The 27,717-nt window shown below is 37.2% G+C and overlaps 1 protein-coding gene and 1 pseudogene across 2 annotated transcripts in view; both read left to right on the plus strand.

Moving 5' to 3' along the window:
* Positions 1–27,717, plus strand: part of car (vacuolar protein sorting-associated protein 33A) — a 302,059-nt gene that overhangs the window by 143,792 nt on the left and 130,550 nt on the right. For both annotated transcript variants that reach the window (XM_090373474.1, XM_090373475.1), the window contains exon 9: positions 10,684–10,774. In XM_090373474.1, coding sequence (XP_090229600.1) covers positions 10,684–10,774 — 91 coding nt within the window. The remainder of the gene's footprint in view (positions 1–10,683; positions 10,775–27,717) is intronic.
* LOC150085773 (U6 spliceosomal RNA) lies at positions 21,926–22,025 on the plus strand (annotated as a pseudogene).

Genomic DNA, 27,717 nt, shown 5'->3' on the forward strand with positions numbered 1-27,717 from the left:
TTTAAGTTTTACATTTCTCTGCACTTCCCCAAAAAAAGTGCATGCATAATTATATGCAGTATACACTGTGCTGCCACTTTATTAGGTACACCTATCTAGTAGTGTGTTGAGCCTCCTTTATCCTTCAAAACAGCCTGAATTCATCTAGGCATGGATTGACCAAGATGCTGAAAACATGCAGGAGTGGAGTACCATGCAGACATGAGTGTGTCACGCAGTTCCTTTAGATTCAATGGAGGTGTATGCCTGCAGCAAACAGCCCTTTCCAGCTCATCCCAAAAATGTTCAATAGGATTGAGATTCTGGGACTGAGTGGGCCACTGCAGCAAAGAAAAGCCATTGTCATGTTCCTGGAACCATGCCATAGAGATTCAGGCTTTGTGCACTGGTGCATTATCCTGCTGGAAGTAGCCATCTGACTGAGGATAAACTGTCAACATGAACGGATGCACTTGGTCAGCAACGATGTTTAGGTACGATGTGGCATTCAGACATGAATCTATGGGGATCAATGGACCCAACGTGTCCCAAGAAAACATACCCCACAACATAACACTGCCCTCACCACCTTGCACAGCAGTCGTCAGACATGATGGGTCCGTGGATTCATGTTTTACCTCCAAATTCTGAGCCTTCCATCAACATGATGCATCAGGAACTTCGACTTGTCAGACCAAGCAACTGTTTTCCAATCCTTGATAGTCCAGTGCTGGTGTTCTTGTTCTTCATTGATAACAAAGGTATGTGATGTGGCTGTCGGCTGTATTATCCTGTTTGCGACAAAGTGTGACTAGTGGTCCATTGCGATATTTTGTTCTCCGCAGCAAGGTTGTATTCTGATGTGATGTGATGTGCGACATTGTGGCCTGTCTTTTTGCTTGCACAATTCCAGCCATCCTCCTCTGACCTTTCAAATCAACAAGTGATTTTTTTTTCCATAGGAGTGCTATTGAGAGGATGTTTTCTGTGGTGCATGAAAAGATCAGGAGAACTGCCATTTCAAAGATGCTTTGTCCAGCATGTCTTGCACCTACTACCATGCCACATTTGAAGTCTGTTAGATCACTCCTTTTCCCCATTCTTGCTACAGTTTGTACACTTAAGTGATACTAGAAAGGTTGTTCTGCTGCATTTATATCCACAACTGTGGTCATGTGACTTGCAGCGTTGTGGGACGAACCATATGTGTGCACAGCAGGGGGGTGTACCCCTAATCAAGTGGCAGCACAGTGTATTTGTATACCTTTAATTCATGCTGTGGGCCTACACACAATCTATTTTGGTCATACAAAAATACTGTGTAATCAAAATGTACTGATTATATGTGAAGTCCCAGGAACTGTACATCTTCATTAGTTTAATTCAGTTCAGTTTTCAATTCAAGTTTCTTAGCATTCAATTGTGTACGCACTTAATGTGAGAGAGAATAACAATGAATATGGTTTGAATAAAAAAATACTTTCACAATGGAGATTAAAATAATAAATTTTGGTGGTAATGGCACCCAAGTGTGCACTTATAACAGTAAGTGTATTAGGTCTAAAAAATGTATGGAACAATTTCCACGTTGTGCAAATCATCCCATTGTGTGTTGTGTAGGCTGGATAACTCATGGGGAGAAACTTCACTCTCTCCCTCTTAGATGGGCTAACTACAGCCTTTAATGACAGACTTCCAGAATTCCTCTAATCAGAATAAAAAAATTAATTATTGAGGTTTGAGAAATATTTTTCAATTTCTCATGTTGTGATTACAAAGATTCCCAATTTCATTTTTTTTGCCATAATTTTCAAAGCACTTGATGTGTATAAGCTGTACATTAAAAACAAGATTTGTTGTGTATTGTATTTATATGTAATTGTACTCACCTGCTGGGGCAAAGGGAGGGAGGGAGGGAGGGAGAGAGAGAGAGAGAGAGAGAGCATAAACTGTTTATAGAGCACAAACTGGTGACCAGTGTGGCTTATGTAAACAGCTGTAAGGGTGGGGTGGGGGGGGGGGGAGAGAGAGAGAGAGAGAGAGAGAGAGAGAGAGAGAGAGAGAGAGAGAGAGAGAGAGAGAGAGAGAGACTGTCCAGTCTGAGTACAGCTGAAAAAATAAAATGTACATTTGATTACAGTTGTGAAATCTTGGTTGTGTGGAATTAAATAATCTTTGTGTGCATAAATTAAGTCATTACTTATGGAAGTGGTTAACTGCTTTGCGAACCTTCCTCTCATTTTCGATTCCCCTTTACTAAGCCCAGTTAGAAGTTATAAAAAGTTTATTATCTATATAATGTCGGTGTCTAGGTACACCATAGACAACTCTTAAACTATGAAGTAGTTGTTGTAGGTATCATTTGCTCTGTTTCTAATATTGTGCTCTGCCTTCACGACGAGTTGCCATGATATTGCACTACCTCGAATAAGTAACGCTTCACTAATAGAGAAGACTATTGTTACTTATTCTCGGTGAGTACCACTACCCAGACGGCACCGTTTCAAGGCTATTGGCCTATCATCAGTGGATGGGCAGGTACCCTGGTATTGCAGGCATGACAACCCAGTTGTGAAGATAATCACACAATATGAGAGATGCCAAAAGGTGTATATGACAATATTTAAAAATAACTAAATGCACAAGGCATAATACGTTAAGAGTTTATTATCTATATAATATCGGTGTATAGATACACCATAGACAACTCTTAAGAAACTACGAAGTAGTTGTTGTAGGCATCATTTGCTCTGAGAAACAGAGCAAATGATGCCTACAACAACTCTCATCATTTGCTCTGAGAAACAGAGCAAATGATGCTTACAACAACTACTTCGTAGTTTCTTAAGAGTTGTCTATGGTGTATCTATACACCGATATTATATAGATAATAAACTCTTAACGTATTATGCCTTGTGCATTGGGCGCCTCCGTAGCCAGGTGGGAAGGAGCAGCAGTGCGCAGCACACGCTTCTTGATTAGACCGGGGTTCGAGCCCGTCACCACCAAATACGAAGGATGCGGAAAGGTCAGGGACTGACCACCACATATCCCGGAGCAATATGGCCTTAGTTGCTAATGCTCCTAAAAATCAAACAACAACAACGCCTTGTGCATTTAGTTATTTTTAAATATTGTCATATACACCTTTTGGCATCTCTCATATTGTGTGATTATCTTCACAATTGGGTCGTCATGCCTGCAATACCAGGGTACCTGCCCATCCACTGATGATAGGCCAATAGCCTTGAAACGGTGCCGTCTGGGTGGTGGTACTCACCGAGAATAAGTAACAATAGTCTTCTCTATTAGTGAAGCGTTACTTATTCGAGGTAGTGCAATATCATGGCAACTCGTCGTGAAGGCAGAGCACAATATGAGAAACAGAGCAAATGATGCCTACAACAACTACTTCGTAGTTTCTAAAGAGTTGTCTATGGTGTATCTATACACCAATATTATATAGATAATTAAATCTTAACGTATTATGCCTTGTGCATTTAGTTATTTTTAAATTATTTTTAAAAAAAGTTTATTGTATACCTCCACATTCAAATTGGAAAATTCTAACATTCTACAAATGTATATATGTGTGGATTTTTTTTTTTTTTTTCCATTATGATTTATTTTAGTTTATATTTCATGTAATGGTTACTCTCTTCCATAAATAGTGACTTACACATGCATACATACAGACGTACAGATTTAATTTCACAAAGTCAACCCCCTTTTCACAACTTTTCATATAGAATAACAGTTCATGCTTGTGGAAGTCCTTAATAGTACCTTCAGGTTAAGCTATTAACTTTTTTTTTTTGTAGTAAAAACACATTTAAAGTAATCAAAAATAAAACGACCCTGTTAAGTTTTTTGCATCCAGTTCCTTTGTGATCACATTGTAGTATCCACTCAGATTGGTCAAACAAGATTTTCCTCTTAACAAATAATAAGCACAAAAAGAAATGCAAAAGGATGTACCATAGCATTTCATTGTGCTATATAATGATGTGATATATTCCAAATCTTTCTTTGCTTTGGTTATCATAGAACATGGGCTTCCTCTTATTTGTACTAATCTTGAAGGGACATTGTTCAGATATGTTTTTGATATTAAAATAGCAAATAGCAAATATATTAGAAGAAGAAAAACTGGCATTGTTAATAAAATTGTACAGACAGGAAAGGCCAGCTAAAGATGACGGAAAATTCTGCTATTTTCAAAGGGATGTAGCACTTCAATAAAAAAAAAAAAAACCTGACGTAGCCAAGTGGTCAGGAGCGAGAGTGCATAACACACGTTCCTTAAGTGGACCTGGGTTCAAGCCTGTGACTACTAACTACGATAAATATTTGTATTGACAATTTATTGTAAACTCTACTGACTTGATTGTTGTGCCGGAGTATAAACAAAAAATTTATTTTTTATTTTAACAAAAAACAAACTCCATTGAATACTGTTCATGTGTCACCGATCCATATTTCTTCATGTTATGACTTTTCAATGACAGCAGCAACTCAATGAAACTCTCATAAAAATAGTAAAATTTAGTGTTTAAACAATATAATTATTAGACATTATTATGCAGAGGGCAGATAAAGGAGATACAGTGGTAATACTCGATAAACCTGATTATATTAATAAGTTAGAATTAGTTGTTTCACGATACCTCCACTTATCTTGAAGTAGACCTGGCAGTATTTACCAATTTAGTCAATCAATACAATAAACCTTAACCACATATCAAAAAAACGACTACATTACTATGGCTCAGTTAAAGGAATTGAAGGCCAGAACATACAATATTCCTGCACTTTTCGGTCAGGTAAAATTACATAAGACTGGATTTCCTATTTGGCCTATAATTTCCTATATCCAAGGATGAAAATGCCAAGAAACTCAGCATTTTCATCCTTGGCCACACATGTATATAGCATTATAAAACCCTTTAGACAGGCGATAAAATTCGGGATTAAGAATTACGATACATTATTTAATAACCTTAAGGACTGTAGACTTGAAGACAATGACAATTTATTCTCACTAGATGTTACCTCATTATATACGAATAATGAGGGGAACGAATAATGGGGCTTAGAGGGGAACAGGTATCCTGTGTTTTATCAGACACTCAGCCTAAAACACTGATGGATCCAATATCTCTCTATTACAGAAGTTTTAGGAGAAGTCCGGTTGGCCTGCCTTCCTAAAATACACTCATGCACACCTTCTCGATGGTAAGCCCTGTTACGTCACTTAGGTGGCAACAAATGTGTAGAGTGGTTCTCTTCAAGACGCCTGGTCAGCTTGAAGAGGAAAAGACCAAACCCTCCAGCATATGAGAGCACAACAATACAAATGGCTCTCAGTCCCCAGCAGCTTTCACTCTCCCTCTTACAGCAGCGAAAGGATCAGAGTAGAAGCAGAGGGTGCTAAGAATCTCTGGGTACGACCAGGCTGCCATGCACGGAAACTGAACTTGGCCTGTTATAACGTACGATTACTCATTGGTGAAGACAGGATACTGGAATTAGAAAATGTGAATTGGAATATCATCGGTTTGGCTGAAACAAGAAGAAGAAATGAATCACTTATAAGTTTATCAAGTGGAAATCTGCTGTACACCAATGGAAACAGTGAAAGGAGTGAAGGTGGAGTTGGGTTTCTGGTCCATAAAAATTTTAAAAACAACATTTTGGAATTCAAAAGTACATCACCAAGGGTGTCAAGACTAATACTCAAGATTTCTAAGAGAGAAAACCCTCAGCGTATCATCACCTCTTCTAGATGGCATTCATCAAAGGCTTTGTTGGTATGCCTATAAGTATTAAATAATGCCTCTAATGTACCACATAAATAAAGTTTTGTAAAACAAAAGGGAAAGAAACTTAGATAGAGAATATTGCTCTCTTTGTCTGTGTCCCACCTCAGAGAATATTTTAACTTTGGACTCATTTTCTTGTTAAGATAACATAAAATTAGCTTCCCATTGGTTACCATATGTATAATTTCGAAATCGTATTGTATACTGAGGCAACAGCATTGTTGTTTAAGTCATCATCATATAAATGTAATGTTGTCCTTGTAAATATTAGTGAAATCTTATTTAGTTCATTACAAGCTAAAGATTATAATGATTTATGCACCAACATCGAGCCATGATGATGAAGAGGTTGAAGAAATGTACACCGAAATTGAGAGACTTCTAGATGAGCAGAAAACCCACTACACTATTATTATGGGGGACTTCAATGCTAAGGTTGGAAAAAGGCAAAACAGCGCAGAAAGAGGAACTATAGGAAATTTTGGAATTGGTGAAAGAAATAAGAGGTTGAAAGACTTGTGGAATTTGCAGAATCTCAAGGACTGTCAGTAATGAACACTTTTTTTCAAGAAAAGGGTGAACAGAAAGTGGACATGGAAGAGTCCAAATGGATTAACAACCAATGAAATCGACTTCATCCTCACTAACAGAAGATATATTGTGAATGATGTTACCGTCCTGAATAAGGTAAATGTTGGAAGTGATCACAGAATGGTAAGATATACACTTGATATAGATTTAGGAAAGGAAAGGAAAAAACTCACTCGAGTAAATAATACAAAGGTCTTTGAGATAACAGAGGAGGAGAAAAAGCAGTATGTACTGGAACTTAAGAACAAGTTTGAGCTTTTGCAGACTGCTCAGGACCAAGATATCGACGAGGAATATTACAATTTTCTGAAAGTGATAAAGCCCAAGAAACCTATAGGGAAACAGAAATCCAAAGGAGAAAAAATTAGTCAAGAAACAGTCATGATGACAGGGAGAAAATTGAGTATACTGAGTTATGCAAAGCCATTAGAAAGAGACTCAGAGAGGACATAAGAAGATTTAACACAAGAAAAGTAGAACAAGCATTAAGGGAAAACAAAGGATTTAAATCAGCAGCCATGAGCAGTAATACAGAAAGACAACTGATACTGAAACTGAAGAATAGCGATGGTGTACTTATAAACAGCAGAGAAGGCATAATTCAAATAGCAGAAGACTACTATAGAATTATACAAGGAGCGAGGGAATGATACCAGCAGTGGGGAGGATGGATTGCAAAGTAGCAACACATACGACATACCCGATATTCTTCCTGATGAGGTAGAACATGCACTGAAGAAAATGAAGAATCGGAAAGCCCCGGGGGAAGATGAAGTTACTGTAGAGTTGTTAAAATTGGGAGGAAGTGACATAACACAAAAACTGGCAAGGCTCTTCACAAAGTGCATTAGAAAAGGTGGGACGCCTAAGCAGTGGAATAATGCAATCATAGTTTTGCTGCATAAGAAAGGAGATAAATCAGAAATTGGAAATTATAGACCAATTAGCTTGTTATCCCACATCTACAAGTTGTTCACAAGGGTCATTACTAACAGATTAGAAAGAATACTTGATGAGAATCAACCGAAAGAGCAAGCTGGCTTTAGGACAGAATTCTCAACAATGGATCACCTTCACGTAATATCACAGCTAATGGAGAAAGCAAATGAATATAAAACACCATTATGCCTGGCATTTGTGGATTATGAAAAGGCATTTGACTCCATACAGCATAAGGCAATGTTTCGGGCACTGGAAAGACAAGGCATAGATACCCCATATATTATGATTTTGAAGAAAATATATGAGACTGCTACCTCCTTTATTAGACTAGACAAAGACAGTAGGAAATTTAAAATGGAGAAAGGAGTTCGACAAGGAGACACAATATCTCCGAAGCTGTTTACTGCTGCCCTTGAGGAAGCTTTCAGAAGATTAGACTGGTCGCAGAAAGGAGTCAATGTGAACGGAGAGTACCTAAACCATTTACGATTTGCAGATGACATTGTGGTCATAAGCCACAATCCCAAAGAATTAGAGGAAAATCTTAATCAGTTATGCACAGTTAGTAAGAATTTTGGAATAAAGATGAATATGGCTAAAACAAAAGTAGTGATGAAAAAGTATGCCACGGAAAGGGAAATAATGATTGAAGGAGCAGTAATTGGAAAGGTGGAGTCATATACTTATCTGGGACAAGTTATTAGCTGTAATAATGATAAATGGCTGGAAGTCAAGAGAAGAATAAATTTTGGATGGATAGCATTCAGGAAATATAGTCACATACTGAAGAGCAATATCCCAGTTTGTCTGAAATGTAAAATAATGAATCAATGTATACTCCCCACCATGACTTATGGAAGTGAAACTTGGGCACTCACCAAAAGAATGGAAGAGAAGCTGAGAACTACACAGCGAAGAATGGAACAAATTGCATTCGGAATCAGACTGTTAGATAAGAAGAGAAACACATGGATTATTCAGCAAACTCAAGTAAAGGACATTCTTATCAAAACTAAAGAACTAAAATGGTCTTGGGCAGGACACATAGCTCGAAGACATGATGACAGATGGACTAAGAAAATAACAGAATGGTACCCAAGAGGAGCTAGAAGAAAACCTGGAAGACAAAGGTGGAGATGTATAGATGAAATTCATGAGTTTTTGGGTAGTAAATGGATGGCCAGTGCTCAAAACAGAAGGAACTGGAAAGTTGCTGGAGAGGCCTTCATCCTGCAGTGGATTGAAAATGGCTGATGATGATGATGATGATATATACAAATGTAAACGTTGAATACACATTAGATATTTTTTGGGAAATGTTAAATAATAACTCGATACCGATTAATTATACAAAGGTTCCTATTAAGCAAATTTTTCACTTAATTAAACTGTTAGTTGAGGCCAGCTATATCACACTTTCATAACAAAGTGTACAAACAAATTTTTGGTTTGCCAATGGGATTGAGCCTGAGCGACTTAATATCGGAGATTTATCTCTCGACGATTGAGCATGTACATTTTACGCCTTTTCAACCCCATGTCACATACTGTGGGAGGTATTTAGACTATGTTATAGTTATTACTGATAGTAGTACTATCCAAGACATTTTACGTTCGTTTAATAATGTTCATTCTAGAGTCAAATTTACATTGGAAAGGGAGGATACGGATACAAAGTTATTAAATTTCACACTTACTTGAGACTCGAATAAAATCCAATTTAACATCTATCAAAAACCTACAAACACCGGTATGCTTTACATTATAACAGCTATCACCTGTTCACCTACAAAAGATCTATTATCTTTAATCAATTTCTAAATGCCTTCAAATATTCAACGATGGAATCCGCTTTGGGCTCAGGAATACAAATATTAACCAGCAGATTCTTAAACGGGTTATCCCCTTTCTACAATAAACCGAATTAGGGTACAAGCTAAGGATAGGATACAAAATACTACACTAACCAACAATAGTAATATCAAAAATACTTTATTTCTGTTCCGTATGTTGAACAGTGGCACAAACAGCTTAACAGATTCTTTAAAGATACTGAATTTAAAGTTGTGGCCAGGCCAATATGGAAATTGCACACTATACTGAACAATCACTCAGTCCTTTCCTAGTTCGCAACACAAATTCATGACCTGGTATACAACATTTCTTGCAGTGATTGCGACTTGTCTTACCAAGGTTTGACGCTTTCCTTTGAATATTCGTGTTAATCAGCATGTGGCCTCAGTTTGTGCTTCTCGTTCAGCAGCGTCAGAATTAGCATTTCACGCCATTAACAAAACACATACTTTTTTATTTAACGAGGCCAAAATACTTGGTGTCCAACGTAATTATACGTGACTATTAATTGCAGAAACCGTAGAAATTAAATTACACAGATTCTGTTAATGTTCGTCAGCCATATCTGATCTCCGATTTGTGGGCTTTTACGCGCATGCATGAAGACAAATAATCCCTATTTCAGTTTAATTCTCACCCCTATTCGGTAATTTTCATCCCTGTGATCATGACATCTGGTCGAAAAGCGTTGTTAGCTTCAGGAAGGAAAATCATTTTGAAATTTTTTTGTTTAATTCTTTTAATTAATTTTCTTATTTTTAATTGTGTTAAATTGATTTTTAATTATTTGTTACTCTAATGTAAGTTTTTCGTTTTTTTTTTTTTTTTTTTTTCGTTTTAATTTCTGGAGAGTATCATACGGAAGTGTTCTACGTACTATATTGAGGTAAACTTCTCTTATTATTTTACAATATAATTATAGATACTGTGTGTTAAATACATATTAACACCAGAAATTATCATTATTATGATAATTGGAGGATACAAAAATGGGAGGATATTGCTATAAGAAAGTTATATTCTTTTAACTTGTGATGGTCAAGTGTTGTGTTTTTTTTTTTTTTATGATATCTATCAGTTCATGAGGCACAGCCATTACACTGTCCTATTTAATAATGCGTTATGGCAGAAAAGCTGAATGTGCAGCAGATAGTGTCAATTTGTTCCATGTGCTGTGATTTTCAAAAACCTGTTCAAGATGATCTGACTTTTCTTTCAGGAGGATAAGTCATGTTTATGAGTATTAGACAATATAAATCAAAAGTGGCACTCTAAGATAACAAAATAGGGGTTTCACTTTTTTTTTTTTTTTTTTTTTCTTTTTCCAGTCCAGAAATTGTGTAGCCTCACATTTTAATATTTATTATAGTGTGCGTTTTTGACACTAGTATATTAAGGATTAAAGAAAAGGCATGTAAATTACTTAATTTTATTTAGTGTCATTACAATAAATATAGCCACATAAAGACTTTATCTAGTTATTGTTTTGCTTCAGGAACGTCATGATGCTAAGACTATAGGAGAAATGAAACAGTTTGTTGATAACCTTCCACGTATGCAAGCAGCCAAAAAGTCGTTGGCTACACGTATGTTGTTTTTACCTCTAAGTTATTATGCTTAATAAATAAGTTATGATACCAGAATTAAATCTCTCTCTCCATTACTAAATTGATAACATGACTCAAGTAATTTTTCATTGCTAATTTCGACCCTAAGATTTACTTGTTTTGAAATGTCAATACCGTTGACATATTTCATGCTGTGAACAGATTTCATCACTGGGTTGTTGGATCTACATAGGTGGCGGCAAGTTACCTACTGATGAGGAGGCAATAATGTATGCAAGCAGCCAAAAAGCCCTTAGCTAAATTGCAAATCGAATGGGGCATGCTTCTCCTTAAAAAGCAGTTCATTTTAAATGCAAGCAGTTTAGCAGTCTTGCTTCACAACAGAAGATTGATTGATGCATAGAGTTGAAACCTCAGTATAATGCTACCTTCACTTAGCACTCATGAAAGTCTGTGAGCAGAAATTTCCTATTATATTAACAGTGGAAAACCCTCAGTGTATCATCACCTCTTCTAGATGGCATTCATCAAAGGCTTTGTTGGTATGCCTATAAGTATTAAATAATGCCTCTAATGTACCATATACATAAAGTTTTGTAAAACAAAAGGGAAAGAAACTTAGATAGAGAATATTGCTCTCTTTGTCTGTGTCCCACCTCAGAGAATATTTTAACTTTGGACTCATTTTCTTGTTACGATAACATAAAATTAGCTTCCCATTGGTTACCATATGTATAATTTCGAAATCGTATTGTATACTGAGGCAGCAGCATTGTTGTTTAAGTCATCATCGCCGACCGGGTTAGGCAGGTGGGTAAAGTGCCTGCCTGGCAACCCAAAGGTCGCGGGTTCGAATCCCGCCTCGGGCTTGGATCAAAGTACTGCAAAAACCTTGGGAGGTGCACTATGGCCACAGAAGCCGATGCGCCAACAACTACCAAAAAAAAAAAAAAAAAAGTCATCATCATATAAATGTAATGTTGTCCTTGTAAATATTAGTGAAATCTTATTTAGTTCATTTTCTGGTTTGTTATTATGCTAATATAATATATATATATTGTGTTCTTATTGAAGGTTATGATAATGATATCTAGTTAAGTTTACAGTATTAGGTATTTGTCAGTTGTGCAACGTTAATGCTGTTGTATATAGGGCGATTAGACATTATACGTGCATGAAATTATATTGGCAGATTTTATTTAATTAAATGGTATTTATCTGTAGAGAATTAGGTGTATATGGACCAGGCTACCAAGTTAGCAAATGTAAACTAGCTTTAGTCTGGGAGGCCTATAAATGTTATATTAATGAAATGGTATTAAAAATAATATGATGCTAAATAATGAAAATAACAATAAAAATGATGATAAACAATGTTAATTGCAAATAACATTCCCTCACTTGGCCATCTGTCTGCTACCTCATTGGGGGGTTTGAGCAGAACAATAGCCAGACTAAAGGAATGTCTCATACCTACCCGTTTCTGTTGTCCCCATACCAGTTTTGCCAGTTATTTATTAATTTTTAAGTGATAGTATTAAACTTAAATTCGATGAGAAAGGATAATATGTTTAGTTTAATTTTCGTAAATTAAATTTAAATTTTAATTTTAAATTTTACCAACGTAGTGTCATAAACAGCAAACTGGTATAGGTGACACAAAGCCCAACAGCTATGTATCAGAATAAATGAGAAAGGTTCTTACTTCTTTCTTGGTCTGTGGTGGTTGGACAGAAAAGAGGGTCATTTCCCACCTTCAGGTTGTTTTATTTGTTGATAAGATTATACTGCGCAGACACGCCTCTTGTAGATTATGGTGTGATGGTGAAATTGCTGTAGGCAATATATCCTGTGTCAATGCGAGTGTTTTGAAAGTCATGAGAGGGTTTATATTTGTGCTTGTGGAGGGAGGGGGGTTTGGTTCTGATGTCGGAAGGAACCTATATAAATGAAATTGTGTTTATATCAGTACAAAATGTGTTGAAAAATACAAGAAGTATGTTAATAAAAATGGGTTGCTATCCCCTGGATAGGGCCGGTATAGCTTTTCCAAGGCATAACGACCCGTGTTTGTCCGGGGATAGCTATGTACATATTTACAGCCCCCTTCAATGTGAATTTTCGCCCTGTGTCACTAGGTTTTATACTGTATTAAAATGAAGGGATATAAATGTTATGTGTATAGTATATCTTAGGCACAATTATTTTGTTGCTGGGAGTTTGTGTCCGGTGATAATTTCCCATTATTTAGATTGTCTGATTTAGGAAGGGAAGAAGTGTTTGGTAGGCTGGTTACAGTGCAGTTAGACGACAAGCCTCTTCTGAGCACAATAAACCCGGGTATCAAAATTGGGAAGTTTTTATCTTATTTGATAATGGACACATATTTTTAGACAACCTAGTAGTAGTAAACTACGGGCCATTTATAGTTCTAAACTGTTTCAGTGTATTTTCAATAAGTGTATAGAGGTTGGCATTAGGATGGTGTGTGTTGAGGTTCGTAAGTATGGCCGCTTTAATATGGTGTCTGCTGTATTTGGTGGGTATATTATTCTTGATGAGAGTTTCTATGAGTTTTTTAATTGCTTTCATTGTGTTATCTAGATTATTGCAGATGTGTATTAACCTGTTTGTTTGATTTCTAATAGTGTTGCCATGGATATGCTTAGCTAGATTGCTCTCAGAGTTTATAAGCTTTATAGCTGGGAAGCTGAAATGGTCTCTCTTATCGTAGTGTTGAGTGTAGACGTTGTGTTTGGTGATGGTGATTTCGCTGTCGGGATAGTAAGCTTGTAAGTTGCTATTCGGGTTTGTGCGTTCTATGGTTAAATCTGTGGGGTAAATTTCCTGGGCTAAAATGCTGAAATTGATGACCAGGACATCATCAATACATCTGTAGAATATAATTTCTTCTTTGATGTTGTTTTCGAAATAATGCAGGTAAAGGTTGGCTATGGAGCAGGAACTGCTAGGCCCCCATGGCTACACCCCTAGTCTAGTCTGTACAGTAAATACTGTCTCCCATAAGCACGTAATTGTTTTTGACATTAAGTTTAATAAGGCGTGCCAATATTGTTTATTACATTTCATAATGTTTTAATGATTTTCGTAGTAGCGTAAAAGGACTTTAATTAAATTGTCGTGGGATATACTGGTGAAAAGGTTTTTAAAGTCGTAAATATATAGGCTTCTGATACTATTGTTTTTGATGTATTCTAAATATTTCTTGTTATTGGAAATAATTTTAGTATTAGTGATTTGGTTGGCTATATAATTTAATTTGTCCTCCATTAAATTATTTGATGGTTTTATGTAGCTGTTTTTACCTGAGGTGATGAACCTTTTTCCATTCGGGACTTTATGGAATTTGGGGATCCAATATATGAATGGGTATCGTGTATTATCTATTTTTAATTTGCGTTTTTTTTGTGCATGGCTATAATTTTTTTGCTAATGCTGCTAGGTGTGGAGTTCATAAGCTTGTATGTATCGCTGTGGTTCATCTCCTCTTTAAGCGTGTCAATGTAGAACTTTTTGCAAATAACACTGAAGTTGTTATTGGCCTTATCTGTATTTGTGATGACAAATTTATTTTGCAGTTCTTTCATTTTGTAATTAATATTTTTTAGGTTATATTGCTTAATGCATTTTTGTAGTGGTATGATTTCTTTGAATCTAGCCAGAATACGTTCTGTGGAAGTATTTATCCAACTTTGAAAGGCTTCTACTGGTGTGTTGAATTTGTATGTGGTTTTAAAGGCAAACTGTAGTAGATCCGTGTAAATAGATTTGCAGTGTTTTTTTAGGTTGGCTGGGGTCTAAATTTGGTTCCCTTTTCCATGATCTCTCTCTTAGTGTGTGATCCTCTATAATGTTAAGGTTGCCTGTGATGATATGGTTGTAATGTGGATCTATGTATTTTTTATATTTGTTTTCCTGGCAGTAGCAAGGTTGGTCTGTGGTGTTCATATTGGCAGTGGTATTTTTATAGTGTTACAAATGGCCATACCTATAGGTTTGTTGTATCTGTTTCTAATTTTTTTTTTTATGTTTTTAATAGGAAGGTATATCTTGGTTTTATTGATAATATCTCTGATGTTGACGTGGTCAAATGAACGATTAAGGAATTTAATAATGCGGTATTCTTTTTTTGTTCTGTCTGGGTAATCAATGCCAATTACATTACAACCGTATCATCACTGGCGACCTTAACATTATAGAGGATCACACACTAAGAGAGATCATGGAAAAGGGAACCAAATTTAGACCACAGCCAACCTAAAAAAACACTGCAAATCTATTTACACGGATCTACTACAGTTTGCCTTTAAAACCGCATACAAATTCAACAAACCAGTAGAAGCCTTTCAAAGTTGGATAAATACTTCCACAGAACGTATTCTGGCTAGATGGAAAGAAATTATACCACTACAAAAATGCATTAAGCAATATAACCTAAAAAATATTAATTACAAAACAAAAGAACTGCAAAATAAATTCGTCATCACAAATACAGATAAGGCCAATAACAACTTCAGCGTTATTTGCAAAAAGTTCTACATTGACACGCTTAAAGAGGAGATGAACCACAGCGATACATACAATCTTATGAACTCCACACCTAGCAGAATTGCAAAAAAATTATAGCCATGCACAAAAAACTCAAATTAAAAATAGTTAATACACGATACCCATTCATATATTGGATCCCCAAATTCCATAAAGTCCCGAATGGAAAAAGGTTCATCACCTCAGGTAAAAACAGCTACATAAAACCATCAAGTAATTTAATGGAGGACAAATTAAATTATATAGCCAACCAAATCACTAATACTAAAATTATTTCCAATAACAAGAAATATATAGAATACATCAAAAACAATAGTATCAGAAGCCTATACATTTACGACTTTAAAAACCTTTTCACCAGTATATCCCACGACAATTTAATTAAAGTCCTTTTACGCTACTACGAAAATCATCAAAACATTATGAAATGTAATAAACAATATTGGCACGCCTTATTAAACTTAATGTTAAAAACAATTACATGCTTATGGGAGACAGTATTTACGTACAGACAAGGGGGGTAGCCATGGGGGCTAGCAGTTCCTGCTCCATAGCCAACCGTTACCTGCATTATTTCGAAAACAACATCAAAGAAGAAATTATATTCTACAGATATATTGATGATGTCCTGGTCATCAATTTCGGCATTTCAGCCCAGGAAATTTACCCCACAGATTTAACCATAGAACGCACTAACCCGAATAGCAACTTACAAGCTTACTATCTCGACAGCGAAATCACCATCACCAAACACAATGTCTACACTTAACATTATGATGAGAGAGACCATTTCAGCTTCCCAGCAATAAAGCTTATCAACTGGGAGAGCAATCTAGCTAAGCATATCTATGGCAACACTATTAGAAATCAAACAAACAGGTTAATACACATCTGCAATAATCTAGATAACATAACGGAAGTGCCGACCAGGCTAGCCGAGTAGGTAAAGTACCTGCCCGGCAACCCAAAGGTCGCGGGTTCAATTCCCGCCTCGGGCTTGGATCAAAGTACTACAAAAACCTTGGGAGGTGCAATATGGCCACAGAAGCCGATGCGCCAACAACTACCAAATCAAAAAAAAAAATAATAACAGAAGCAATTAAAAAACTCATAGAAACTCTCATCAAGAATAATATACCCACCAAATACAACAGACACCATATTAAAGCGGCCATACTTACGAACCTCAACACACACCATCCTAATGCCAACCTCTATACACTTATTGAAAATACACTGAAACAGTTTAGAACTATAAATGGCTGTAGCTTACCACTACTAGGTTGTCTAAAAATATGTGTCCATTATCAAATAAGATAAAAACTTCCCAGTTTTTGATACCTGGGTTTATTGTGCTCAGAAGAGGCTCGTCGTCTGACCGCACTGTAACCCAGCCTACCAAACACTTCCCCCCCCCTTCCTAAATCAGACCATCTAAATAATGGGAAATTATCACCGGATACAAACTCCCAACAACAAAATAATTGTGCATCAGATATATACTATACACATAACATTTATATCCCTTCATTTTAATACAGTATAAAACCTAGTGACACAGGGTGAAAATTCGCATTGAAGGAGGTTGTAAATATGTACATAGCTATCCACCTGGACAAATACAGGTCATTATGCCTTAGAAAAGCTATACCGGCCCTATCCAGGGGATAGCAACCCATTTTTATTAACATACTTCTTGTATTTTACAACACATTTTGTACTGATATAAACACAATTTCATTTATATAGGTTCCTTCCGACATCAGAAGCAACCCCCTCCCCCACAAGCAGAAATATAAACCCTCTCATGACTTTCAAAACACTCGCATTGACACAGGATATATTGCCTACAGCAATTTCACCATCACACCATAATCTACAAAAGGCGCATCTGTGCAGTATAATCTTATCAACAAATAAAACAGCCTGAAGGCAGGAATTGACCCCCTTTTCTGTCTGACCACCACAGAACAAGAAGGAAGTAAGAACTTTTCTCATTTATTCTGATACATACCTGTTGGGCTTTTTGTCACCTATCCCAGTTTGCTGTTTATGACACTACGTTGGTAAAAATTTAAATTAAAAATCTAAAAATTTTACAAAAATTAAACTAAACCTGTTATCCTTTCTCATTGAATTTTAAGTTTAATACTATCACTGAAAAATTAATAACTGGCAAAACTGGTATGGGGACAACAGAAACGGGTAAGTATGAGACATTCCTTTAGTCTGGCTATCAATCTGCTCAAAGCCCCGATGAAGTAGCAAGTGAGGGAATGTTATTTTCAATTAACATTGTTTATCATTTTTATTGTTATTTTCATTATTTAGCATCATATTATTTTTAATACCATTTCATTAATATAACGTTTATAGGCCTCCTGGACTAAAGCTAGTTTACATTTGCTAACTTGGTAGCCTGGTCCATATACACCTAAGTCCCTACAGATAAATACCATTTAATTAAATAAAATCGACTAAAATATATATATATTAGTCAATTGCTGTGCATATACCATGCAAAGCAAGGTATATGCACAGCAATACCTTGCTTTGCATGGCTTCAAACAGCATGGGTTTCACTATAACACGGTTTTCAGTTGAAGTTTAAGTCGAAAATTTACTGTCCATAATAAAATTCATTCAATAGCCTAGGAACTCGTACATACGCGCTGAAGTGCCAACTCCATTGTCTCACATGCACATGTGCCAATAGCTCCCCTCAGGCAGTAAGTGGCAATGTGCAACAATGTTCAGTATTCTTAATTCCATCCTGATGAGATGTCGTGATAGCTTTCAAACTTTTCATTTCACAATTTATTTTTTACCCCTTTAAATACGATTGAAAATATATTTGCATCTTGGCTAGAAATCACTGCCAACAACATGTTCCGTTTGGCAGCATGTTTTGCCCCATTTGGCAAATGATTTCAGTGGTTTTGAACCGCAAATTTAAACAATTGCCGAAGACATTGTGAAGATCGGAAAAGACTTGATTCGAAACTTTGAACACTGCCAATGTATGTGACTGCACTGACTCACAAGCAAATGACTTAGATGATGCAACTCTCCTTGAAATTGACGAGCAAACTGCATATGAAGAAGAGGAAAACAATTCTGAAGTGACACCAAAAGAATTTTCAACAGAAGAATTGGAGAAATTTTTTTTTTTGGGGTGGGGGGGGTGAGATCTGGCTGATGAATGTAGCATCAAGATACGGCAAATTTTACAAGATGGGAGTCAATGCAAAGAATTTTATGCCGAGAAAAGAAGAGAAAACTTCACCAAACTTTTCAATATTATTGAAATACCTAAATAAACAAAGCTTTTTTCTCCTCTCTCATGATGTAATAAAATTTTTGTAATATTTTTAATTTCAAATCCTTTTAATTGGCAATCAAGCGCAAATTGTTTACAGATTTATTATAATTTGTTTATAGACTGTTTCTCAGGCATTCAATTAAAATCCATTATAATTATACCTCAATCTTCACAGTTTCGGTACCAATTATCAGCGCTGTGCAGTGTATTGTGGGGAGTGTAATTGCTCCCATGGATCGATGCCTTGTGGTGGGGGTGCTTGCACGTGTACATGAAGCTGAAAATTATGCCATTGGGAGCATATACTCCTAACAGACTCACTCAAGATGGACAGATCAAAGCTAAGAACCACACTAAATCGATCCAAATCTGTCAACCCGCACTTCACCAGCAAGGCAGATTATAGTCCATTGCCTCAACCTGGCTTCATGTCAAAGTAAATGTCTTTCATTCCCAGTAGGCCACCTGCAAGGTACTATCTCTAACACTGGAAAGACCAGCTCAATGTCAGAGGCTGCCAAGAATCACCGGGCTCAATCAGGCTGCCTTTGGACTTTAGATATTGGAATTCTTACCTAGAAGAACTGTTATATGAGGTGAAAAACATCAATTGGGACATGATCAGTTTATGTGAGATTCAAAAAAAAGGTGAAGATATGGTCAAACTAGAAGTGGACATTGGCTGTACTACAAAGAACTAAAATGGACAGGGTGGTGAAATTGCGTTCCTAATCAACAAAAAACACTGATCGCTTCAACCATAAAAGTATAAAGTATTACTAAAAGAATTACTTGCTTACAGTGCTATTAAGCTAAATAGTTGCTATTACCTTCAGATTATTCAACCTTATGCTCCTACAAGTAGCCATAGTGATGATGAATTTGAAGAATTTTATAAAGAGATATGGCATCTTTACAAGTAGGATAACTACCATTATAAAATTGTAATGGGAGGATTTGAATGTGAGAATTGGTAAGATCCAAAATGTGGAAAGGGCTGTCAACCCATATGGAACTAGAAAAGGAGATGATAGAGGCAATCTACTAATTAAAAGAATATATCACTTTGATATATAAAAATAAATCTAGATGTACAAAAAAGGTTACTTACTATACATTACTAAAATAAAATGAAAGTTAAGAGTATTGTGTTTTCGAGGAGGACGTTTTCAATTCACACTACTGAATAGAACAATACCGATGGCTTAGTGCCGAGATTGTTTTGTACATTATATACAGGTGTGTAATGGCAAATTCTGATGTGCGATACATAACTGTTACATTTTTTAGCATGATGTTTTATCTGAAAGAAGCATTTAGTTGGTCAGGGTTGCTTTTCATATAGAATCTGAATTTTGGAGGAATGTTGTTTCTAAACAATTTTTTATTCAGGAAGGGTAACGCCAGAGGTGAAGTAAACTCTGGCAGTGAGCTAAATGATTTTGTAATAACTGAGAGGAAAGTGGAGGAGAAACTGTTGAGGATAAACATAAAAAAGGCACCCGAGGTGGATGGGATCTATCCAGTTTTATTAAAGGAGGCAGCAAAGGAAGTAAGCAAACCCTTAGCCATAATTATGAGATCTTCTTTGGACTCAGGGGAGGTACCCATAGACTGGAGAAGTGCAAATGTGACCCCATTTCACAAAGGAGGATCAAAGGCTGACACAAGTAATTATAGACCTGTGAGTTTAACATCTGTTCCAGGAAAATTAATGGAGGCACTGGTTAAAGAAGCACTGCAGGATCATCTAGACAAGACTTCAGTTATATCTCGGACACAGCATAGTTTTGTTAAGGGAAAGTCTTGCCTGACCAATTTGATTGGATACTATCATGCAGTCACAAAAGAACTGGATGCAGGGAATAACTTTGATATTATATATTTGGATCTTAGAAAGGCTTTTGATACTGTTGCACATGGAAGACTGCTGCACAAATTGGAGCAGTGTGGCATTGGAGACAAATTGACTGCTATGGATAAAGGAATAGTTGAGGGGAGAAGAGAGTGGTAATCAATGGACACTGCTCATTGTGGACTAATGTTATTAGTGGAGTCCCTCAGGGTTCAGTGTTGGGTCCCTTGTTGTTTTCTGTATTTATAAATGATATTGATGATGGTATAGCAGGCTTAATGTCCAAGTTTGCAGACTATACAAAGGTTGTCAGGGTTGTTAAGGACACTACTGATGCTATGCTGCTGCAACAGGATCTGGAAAGGTTGAGGAGATGGGCTGAGAGGTGGCAAATGAAGTTTAACATTGACAAACGTAAAGTACTACATTTGGGAAACTGTAACCCTCAGAGCAACGTATCAACTCTGTGGTACTACACTGTCAGTGGTAGAGAATGAAAAGGACCTGGGGGTAATTGTGCAGGCAGATATGAAGTTTTCTGAGCAGTGCAGATGGGATGCAAGAGTAGCTCATGGTTTCTTGCCAATGATATACAGGAATTTTTCTAGCAGGGATAAGGAGGTGATTATTCCCTTGTATAAGGCAATGGTCAGGCCACACCTTGAGTACTGTATACAGGTCTGGAGGCCTCATTTCAAGAAGGATGTAGAGCTGCTGGAACAAGTACAGAGAAGGGCAACAAGATTAGTGAATGGAACAAAGGGTTGCTCTTATGAAGAAAGGCTTAAATTTTTACAAATTACAGTGTCTGGAGACTAGGCACCGGCGAGGTGATCTGATAGAGGTGTATAAAGCCTTGAATGGTTTTGAGCATGCTCAATGGCGATGGGATTCTACCTCTTGCTCAGAATAATCACCTGAGAGAGCATAAATTCAAATTGAGGAAAGACAGATGTAGGATAGATGTGTGGAAATTTGTCTTTAGCCAGCAGGTGGTTGGTGGAACAGACGTCGATCCCTTGTTGTGGAAGTTGATAACCTAAATAAATTTAAGATTCAGCTGGACAGGTATTTCGAACGAATGGAGGGGTGAAATGGGAGTGGGGTTTTTTTTTTTTTTTTTTGGCTGATGCTGCATAAGCTTGCTTTCTTGCATCTATGCCTCTACTAATGCTAATGCTATAATCAATCCATGTAATGTTTCTGTACTTTATATATAGTGTGTGTAACACATATTTTAGTCTAGAATGTGGATTTGAGGTAAACAGACTAAAAAATCAAAGATTTCTGCTTTCTAGGGTTCTGTAAGTACTGCTTTGTTACTGTTTATAATCCATGAGTTTGCTAGATTTTCTAGACAGTCCAGGCAGATTTTTCGCTTGGACTGTAACAGCCACTATTTTGCTAGTAGTAATAACTCGCTGTACTTGCTTTGGCACTACACATACTAAAATTGGAACGATACAGAGAAGATTTCCATGGCTCCTGCACAAGGATGACACCAAAATTGGATGCCTTTGTGTGTGCTAGGTGTCTGAAGTGTCAATAAATTAGGTACCAACTTTGCATTCTGATGGGCATCTTATGATAGCTTGAGGTGCAGGGTAAATGCCCTCAAAGAAATTAATGAGGAGCCCATCAGGCTCTCAGCTGCCCAGCTCAATGACATAGCTCACTCTTGTGCATCAGGCAACACAGAGGCAGTCTCCAAGGCAGAATGCGCTGGTTCCAAAGGAACTAGTTATTGTTGCTGACGTTATTGTCAGGGAGATGGGGAATATACTATGTAAGAAGGATAGGTGGAACAGGACCAGGGTATGTCTGGCAGGGGCAAAAGTTGATGACGTTGTAGAGCAGATATCATTTTTTCAGGGCATTAAAGGTGATATTATTGTACACGTTTGAACTAATGACATTTAAGAGTAAGAGATCTGCAGATTTACTCAACAAGTACAGGTCAATGTTGAAGAAAAGTCACGAGTTAAGGTTGAATGTGAAAGTGTCTGCAATTCTGCCCAGACTCGATAGGAGGGAGTATATGATGAGAGCCTTGTCAATCAATTCGTCCCTGGAGAGATTGTGCAAGGCTCAAGGGGGCAGAATTTTTTTTTTTTTTTTTTTTTCAGCCTGGTCTGTGCTTGTTGACAGGAGAGACTGCTTCTACAGGGATGTGATACACTTAAATAGAAAGGGTACAAGAATATTTGCTGATGCTATCAAGGCAGTGTTAGGTGGGTTAGAAAACTGCTAGTGTGGGGGGGGGATACACAGACTAAAAGGTTAATGGTGGCCGCAGGCAGAGGCAAAAGTGATTCTTGCACTGCTATTAGAATGGGCAGCAGACGGGAAAGCAAGGTAATGGAGATTTCCAGGACTGCTGGGAGTCGTAGTGGAACAAGTAAATATATAGGCTGTGTTAGGGTGTAGTTACTAGGTGTGGCCTGACCATTGTCTTGTATAATGGGATTATCACCTCCCTGCTAGCAAAATTCCTATATATTATTGACAAGACTCCATGACCTGCCCTGGCAGCCAGTCTGCACTGTTCAGCGAACTTCATGTTTGGCTGCACAATTACCCCCAGGTCTTTTCACTTTCCACTTCCTGAGTGTAGTACCACCCAGTTGGTACGTTTCTCTTTGGTTATTGCTACCCATATGCAGTACTTTGCATTTGTCAATGTTAAACTCCAGTTGCAACTTATCTAGATCCAGTTGGAGTAGCATACTGTCATTAACAACCCTGCCAACCTTTGTATCATCTGCAAACTTGGACATTAAACCTGATATACCTTCATCAATATCATTGATAAATAATCAAAACAACAATGGGTCCAACGCCGAACTGGTGTTGGACTCCACTAATAACATTTGTCCACGAGGAGCAGTGTCCATTGATTACCACTCCCTGTTGTCTCCCACTCAACCATCCCTTTATCCATTGTAGCAGCTTACCCTTGATGCCATACCTCTCCAATTTATACAGCAGTCTTCCATGAGCAACAGTATCAAAAGCTTTCCTGAAATCCAAGTATATGATAACAAAATTATTTTTGGCATTCAGTTCCTTTGTAACCACATAGTAACCAATCAAATTGGTCAGACAAGACCTCCCTTTGACAAACCCTTGCTGTGTCTTAACTATTACTGCAGTCTTGTCTAGATGATCCTGCAATGCTTCTTTAACCAGTGATTACATTATTTTCCTGAGAACACAAGCTAAACTAACAGGTCTGTAGTTACTTGTGTCACCTTTTGAACCTCCTTTGTGAATTGGTGATACATTGGCACACCTCCAGTCCATGGGGACCTCCCCTGAGTCCAAGGAAGCTCTCATAATTATGGCCAAGGGCCGCTTACTTCCTTTGCTCCCTTTTTTAATATAACTTGATAGATCCCATCCACCCCCAGGTGCCTTCCTTCTGTTTAACTTCAATTTCTCCTCCACTTTGTTCTCAATTATTACAAAATCACTTAGCTCCCTGTTAGAATTTGATAAATTTCTGGCCCCTCATTGAATAACTCCTCATGTGTGATGTAGATGCAAAATACTCATTCAGTTTATCAGCTACCTGAGCATGATCATCAGTAGTCAACCCATCTATGTTAAGTTGTCCAATCTGATTCATCCATTTCCTTCTAGAGTTTTCATAAGTAAAGAATTCCTTGCTGTTTTTCTTTGTGTCCTTTGCCAAAGATTTCTCATAATCTGCCTTTCCCTGCCTAACCTCCTTTGTGACTTGATTACAGACTAGTTTATACCTGCCATAGGCTTCTGTGTCACCTGATACTTTATATGCATCCCATACATTCTTCTTCCTTGCCACTAGCCTCATTAATTGATCTGACATCCATTTAGGCCTAAACCTTGAACAGTATTTCTTAGTTGGAATGAAAAGCGTAGTAGCCTCCAAAATTAAATCCCTGAAGGCTTCCCATTTAGAATTCACTGTTGGTAACATCAGTTGATCCCACTGTACAGAATTTAAAAACTGTCTGAGACCTCTGTAGTCACCTTTACGAAAGCAAAAGCCCTTCCCTTTACCCTTGATGGTAGTTACATCTGTAAATAATTCCCACATCAATACATTGTGATCACTGTTGCCCAGTGGTTCTTTTATCTGCAGATTCTTAATGCATGAAGAATCACTACTGATAATCAGATCAAGACCCTCTGGTTGCCTCTCAAACATGTTGCTGTAGAAAACAGTCATCCAATAAATCCACAAGTTTTGCTAGTGACCAACCCACAAGTTTCAGTCAACATCTCGAAAGTTAAAAACTCCCATTATAAGGCATTCTGATTTATTGGCCCACTATTTCTCTGCACAATTGCTCATTATACTCATCAGATTCATTAGGCCTATAACACACACCTACTCTCATTTTTCCTTTCCCAGTGCTTATTTCACGCCAAACATATTCAACGCCGCATTGTCCACCAACATCAGTAGGATGCATTTCCTTAGATTTTGTGTTTCTACTAACAGCATAACTCCTCCTCCCTTCCTATCCTGTCTATCCTTCCTATACACATTGTACTCCCCAAATTCCAACTCTGTGCTGCCTATATCTGTGTGACACTGTCCCTGATATCCCAACAAAATCTGCCTTTAATGTCTTGACTAGAACTTCAAGCTCATCAAATTTATTACTAAATGGTCCAAAAACAATGGATTTCATCTCTCACACCAAAAAAACGGCTGGGATACACTTCTGTAGGAAGCGCATCCTACACTAACATCCAGAACTTAGACTAGAAAATCAACTCGTACCAGTGGTCCCTAGTGTCTCCTTTCTTTGTATGATATTCGACCAAAAACTCACTTTACTTGATCGTATAAAAATACTCCGGATTAACTGTCTTAAAAAGCTTAACATCTTAAGAGTTCTATCAGGCACAACATGGGGAGCCGACCGTTACACGCTACTGCAACTTTACCGTGCATTAATAAGGTCACGTCTGGACTATGGTTCTGTAGCATATAGTTCTGCTAGACGAAGCGCTTTATGTTGGCTTGAACCTATACACAACAGCGCTCTTAGTCTTGCACTGCGGGTGTACCGTACATCACTGGTTCAGAACTTATATGCTGAAGCCCATGAAACACCCTTGCAACTATGCAGACAAATGCTACTATTAAATTATGCCACAAAACTCAAAGGGCATCGAAAACACCCCACTTGGAACGGTGTTTTTTTTCTCCGGAATGGGAAAACCTTTATAGAGCTTACCCATCTATAATCTCCCCAACTGGGATACGTCTTCGCTCACTACAAGCTGACTGGCAAATTGACCTGAGTAAGATACAGCCTACTGCCTCTCATGCAATCCCACCATATACTGCTGTGTGACTTTTCATTCACGGCCTGAGGAAAACACACCATGTCCCAACAGAAAATGCTACAAATACATGCCACACTGAGAATCCAGCACGGCCGGTACACACTGATCTACACAGATGGATCTAAAACTGAAAAGCATGTTGGTGCAGCAGTAGTATTGCCTAACATATCTAGTTGGGATTTATTATATGTTACCGAGGAAGATATACCAAGAACTGCAGGAATAGAACGTAATTGAAGCAAAAAAGGATAATGATTAAAAAAGATAATCAACTGACACCTGCTAGAAATATTATCCTTACCTTCATATCTTACCCTTCTCTGTAAAAGCAAGTTATTTGTTTTGTTGCATTTGTTCCCTACATTCCCAACCCTTTAAGATGTTATAAATGCCAAAGTATGGCTGCTCTCAAGCTGTATGTAGAGAAATTCCTGTGTGTCCCAACTGTGGGCCCTCAGACCACATACAAAGTGACTGTACAGCTATAAAAATGCCTTGCCCAAATTGCAAAGGTGACCATCCTGCATATTCCAAGACATTTGAAAAGTGGAAAACAGAGAAAAAATACAATGTTGAGAACAAAGTTACCAAGAAGTGAGAAAACTAGTTGCACCAACTATAAACCAAAATATTACCTATGCAAATGCTGTAAAACAATATCAGTCTCCATTCAAACTGATCTCACAGTTCCCACTACTAAATCAGTTTCTGACTGGGCTAGAAATGTCCCCTCTGAGCTACAACCAAGTGTATGCAAGCAACAATCCAAGGCCTCGGACCAAGAAAATAATCAGCAACATCTCTTCCTCTCTTCCACATCCCATGTTACAAACTCAAATGCTAAAAAAAATATTCAGGATATAACCATGGACACAGAAGGCACATCTATATAGAAAGGTCCTATTTTAGAAATCTATGCTGAAGAAGAAGAAATGGACACTGTCCCAAAAAAACAAAATTGGAACTTCATAAACAAGTCACTTTCAAAAAGCAATCAGAATCAGCTCCATCAACTAAACACAAATAATGCCTTGTATTTTACAATGGAACTGCAGAGGCATTCGTTGCAACACAGGCAATATCCAAATCTAATTAACCATTATTCTCCAGTTGTCAGGAAACTTACTTAACCTCGCAAATTTCTACTTCAATAAAGAAGTATTGCCTTTATCAAAGAGATTGAAATACAGCTAATGCTGCCCATGGTGGTGTGGAAATCCTGATAAATTCAAAGATCCCAACCAAACATATCTCACTTCAGGCTGAATTAGAAGCTGTTGCTATTCGTATAACTCTCTATATTCCAATAACACTTGTCTTGATCTACCTACTGCCAAATACTGGTGCACACACTCACTTACAGCTCCTAAATGGGCACATCTCAGTAATAGATCTCTCAGTTTGTTCTCCAGTACTGGTCCCGACCATAGAGCGTACAGTATAAATGATCCCATAGGTAGTGACCACTTGCCAATAGTATGCAATTTTTTAATAGCACATACTCCTTCAACTCAACCCTGCAGAAAGTGGAAATTTGTCTGAGCAACCTGGTGAAAACTTCACCAGGAAATGAACTAGGATGTGTTTGGTATGTTTAGATCTTTTCACTTTAGTGATAGATGCATTTTTTAGTGATAGATGCTTTAATAATAGATCATTTAGATCTATTATTAAAGCATACATAATGCTGAACTTCAGTATTCTATTAGACTAATCAGGGATTAATGTAGATCCGTAATACATTACACAATCTGTTCAATATATTGGTAATACTTTTAAGCAAAACCAAAACTTGAGCTGCAAAGTTAAACACAGACAAGTTATGAAAATACCCATATTTTTTTTACAGATAGAAATGAAAATTAAACA

This window comes from Mastigoproctus giganteus, chromosome 5 (assembly GCF_048544385.1).
Source record: "Mastigoproctus giganteus isolate SK-2022 chromosome 5, ASM4854438v1, whole genome shotgun sequence".
Lineage (NCBI taxonomy): Eukaryota > Metazoa > Arthropoda > Arachnida > Uropygi > Thelyphonidae > Mastigoproctus > Mastigoproctus giganteus.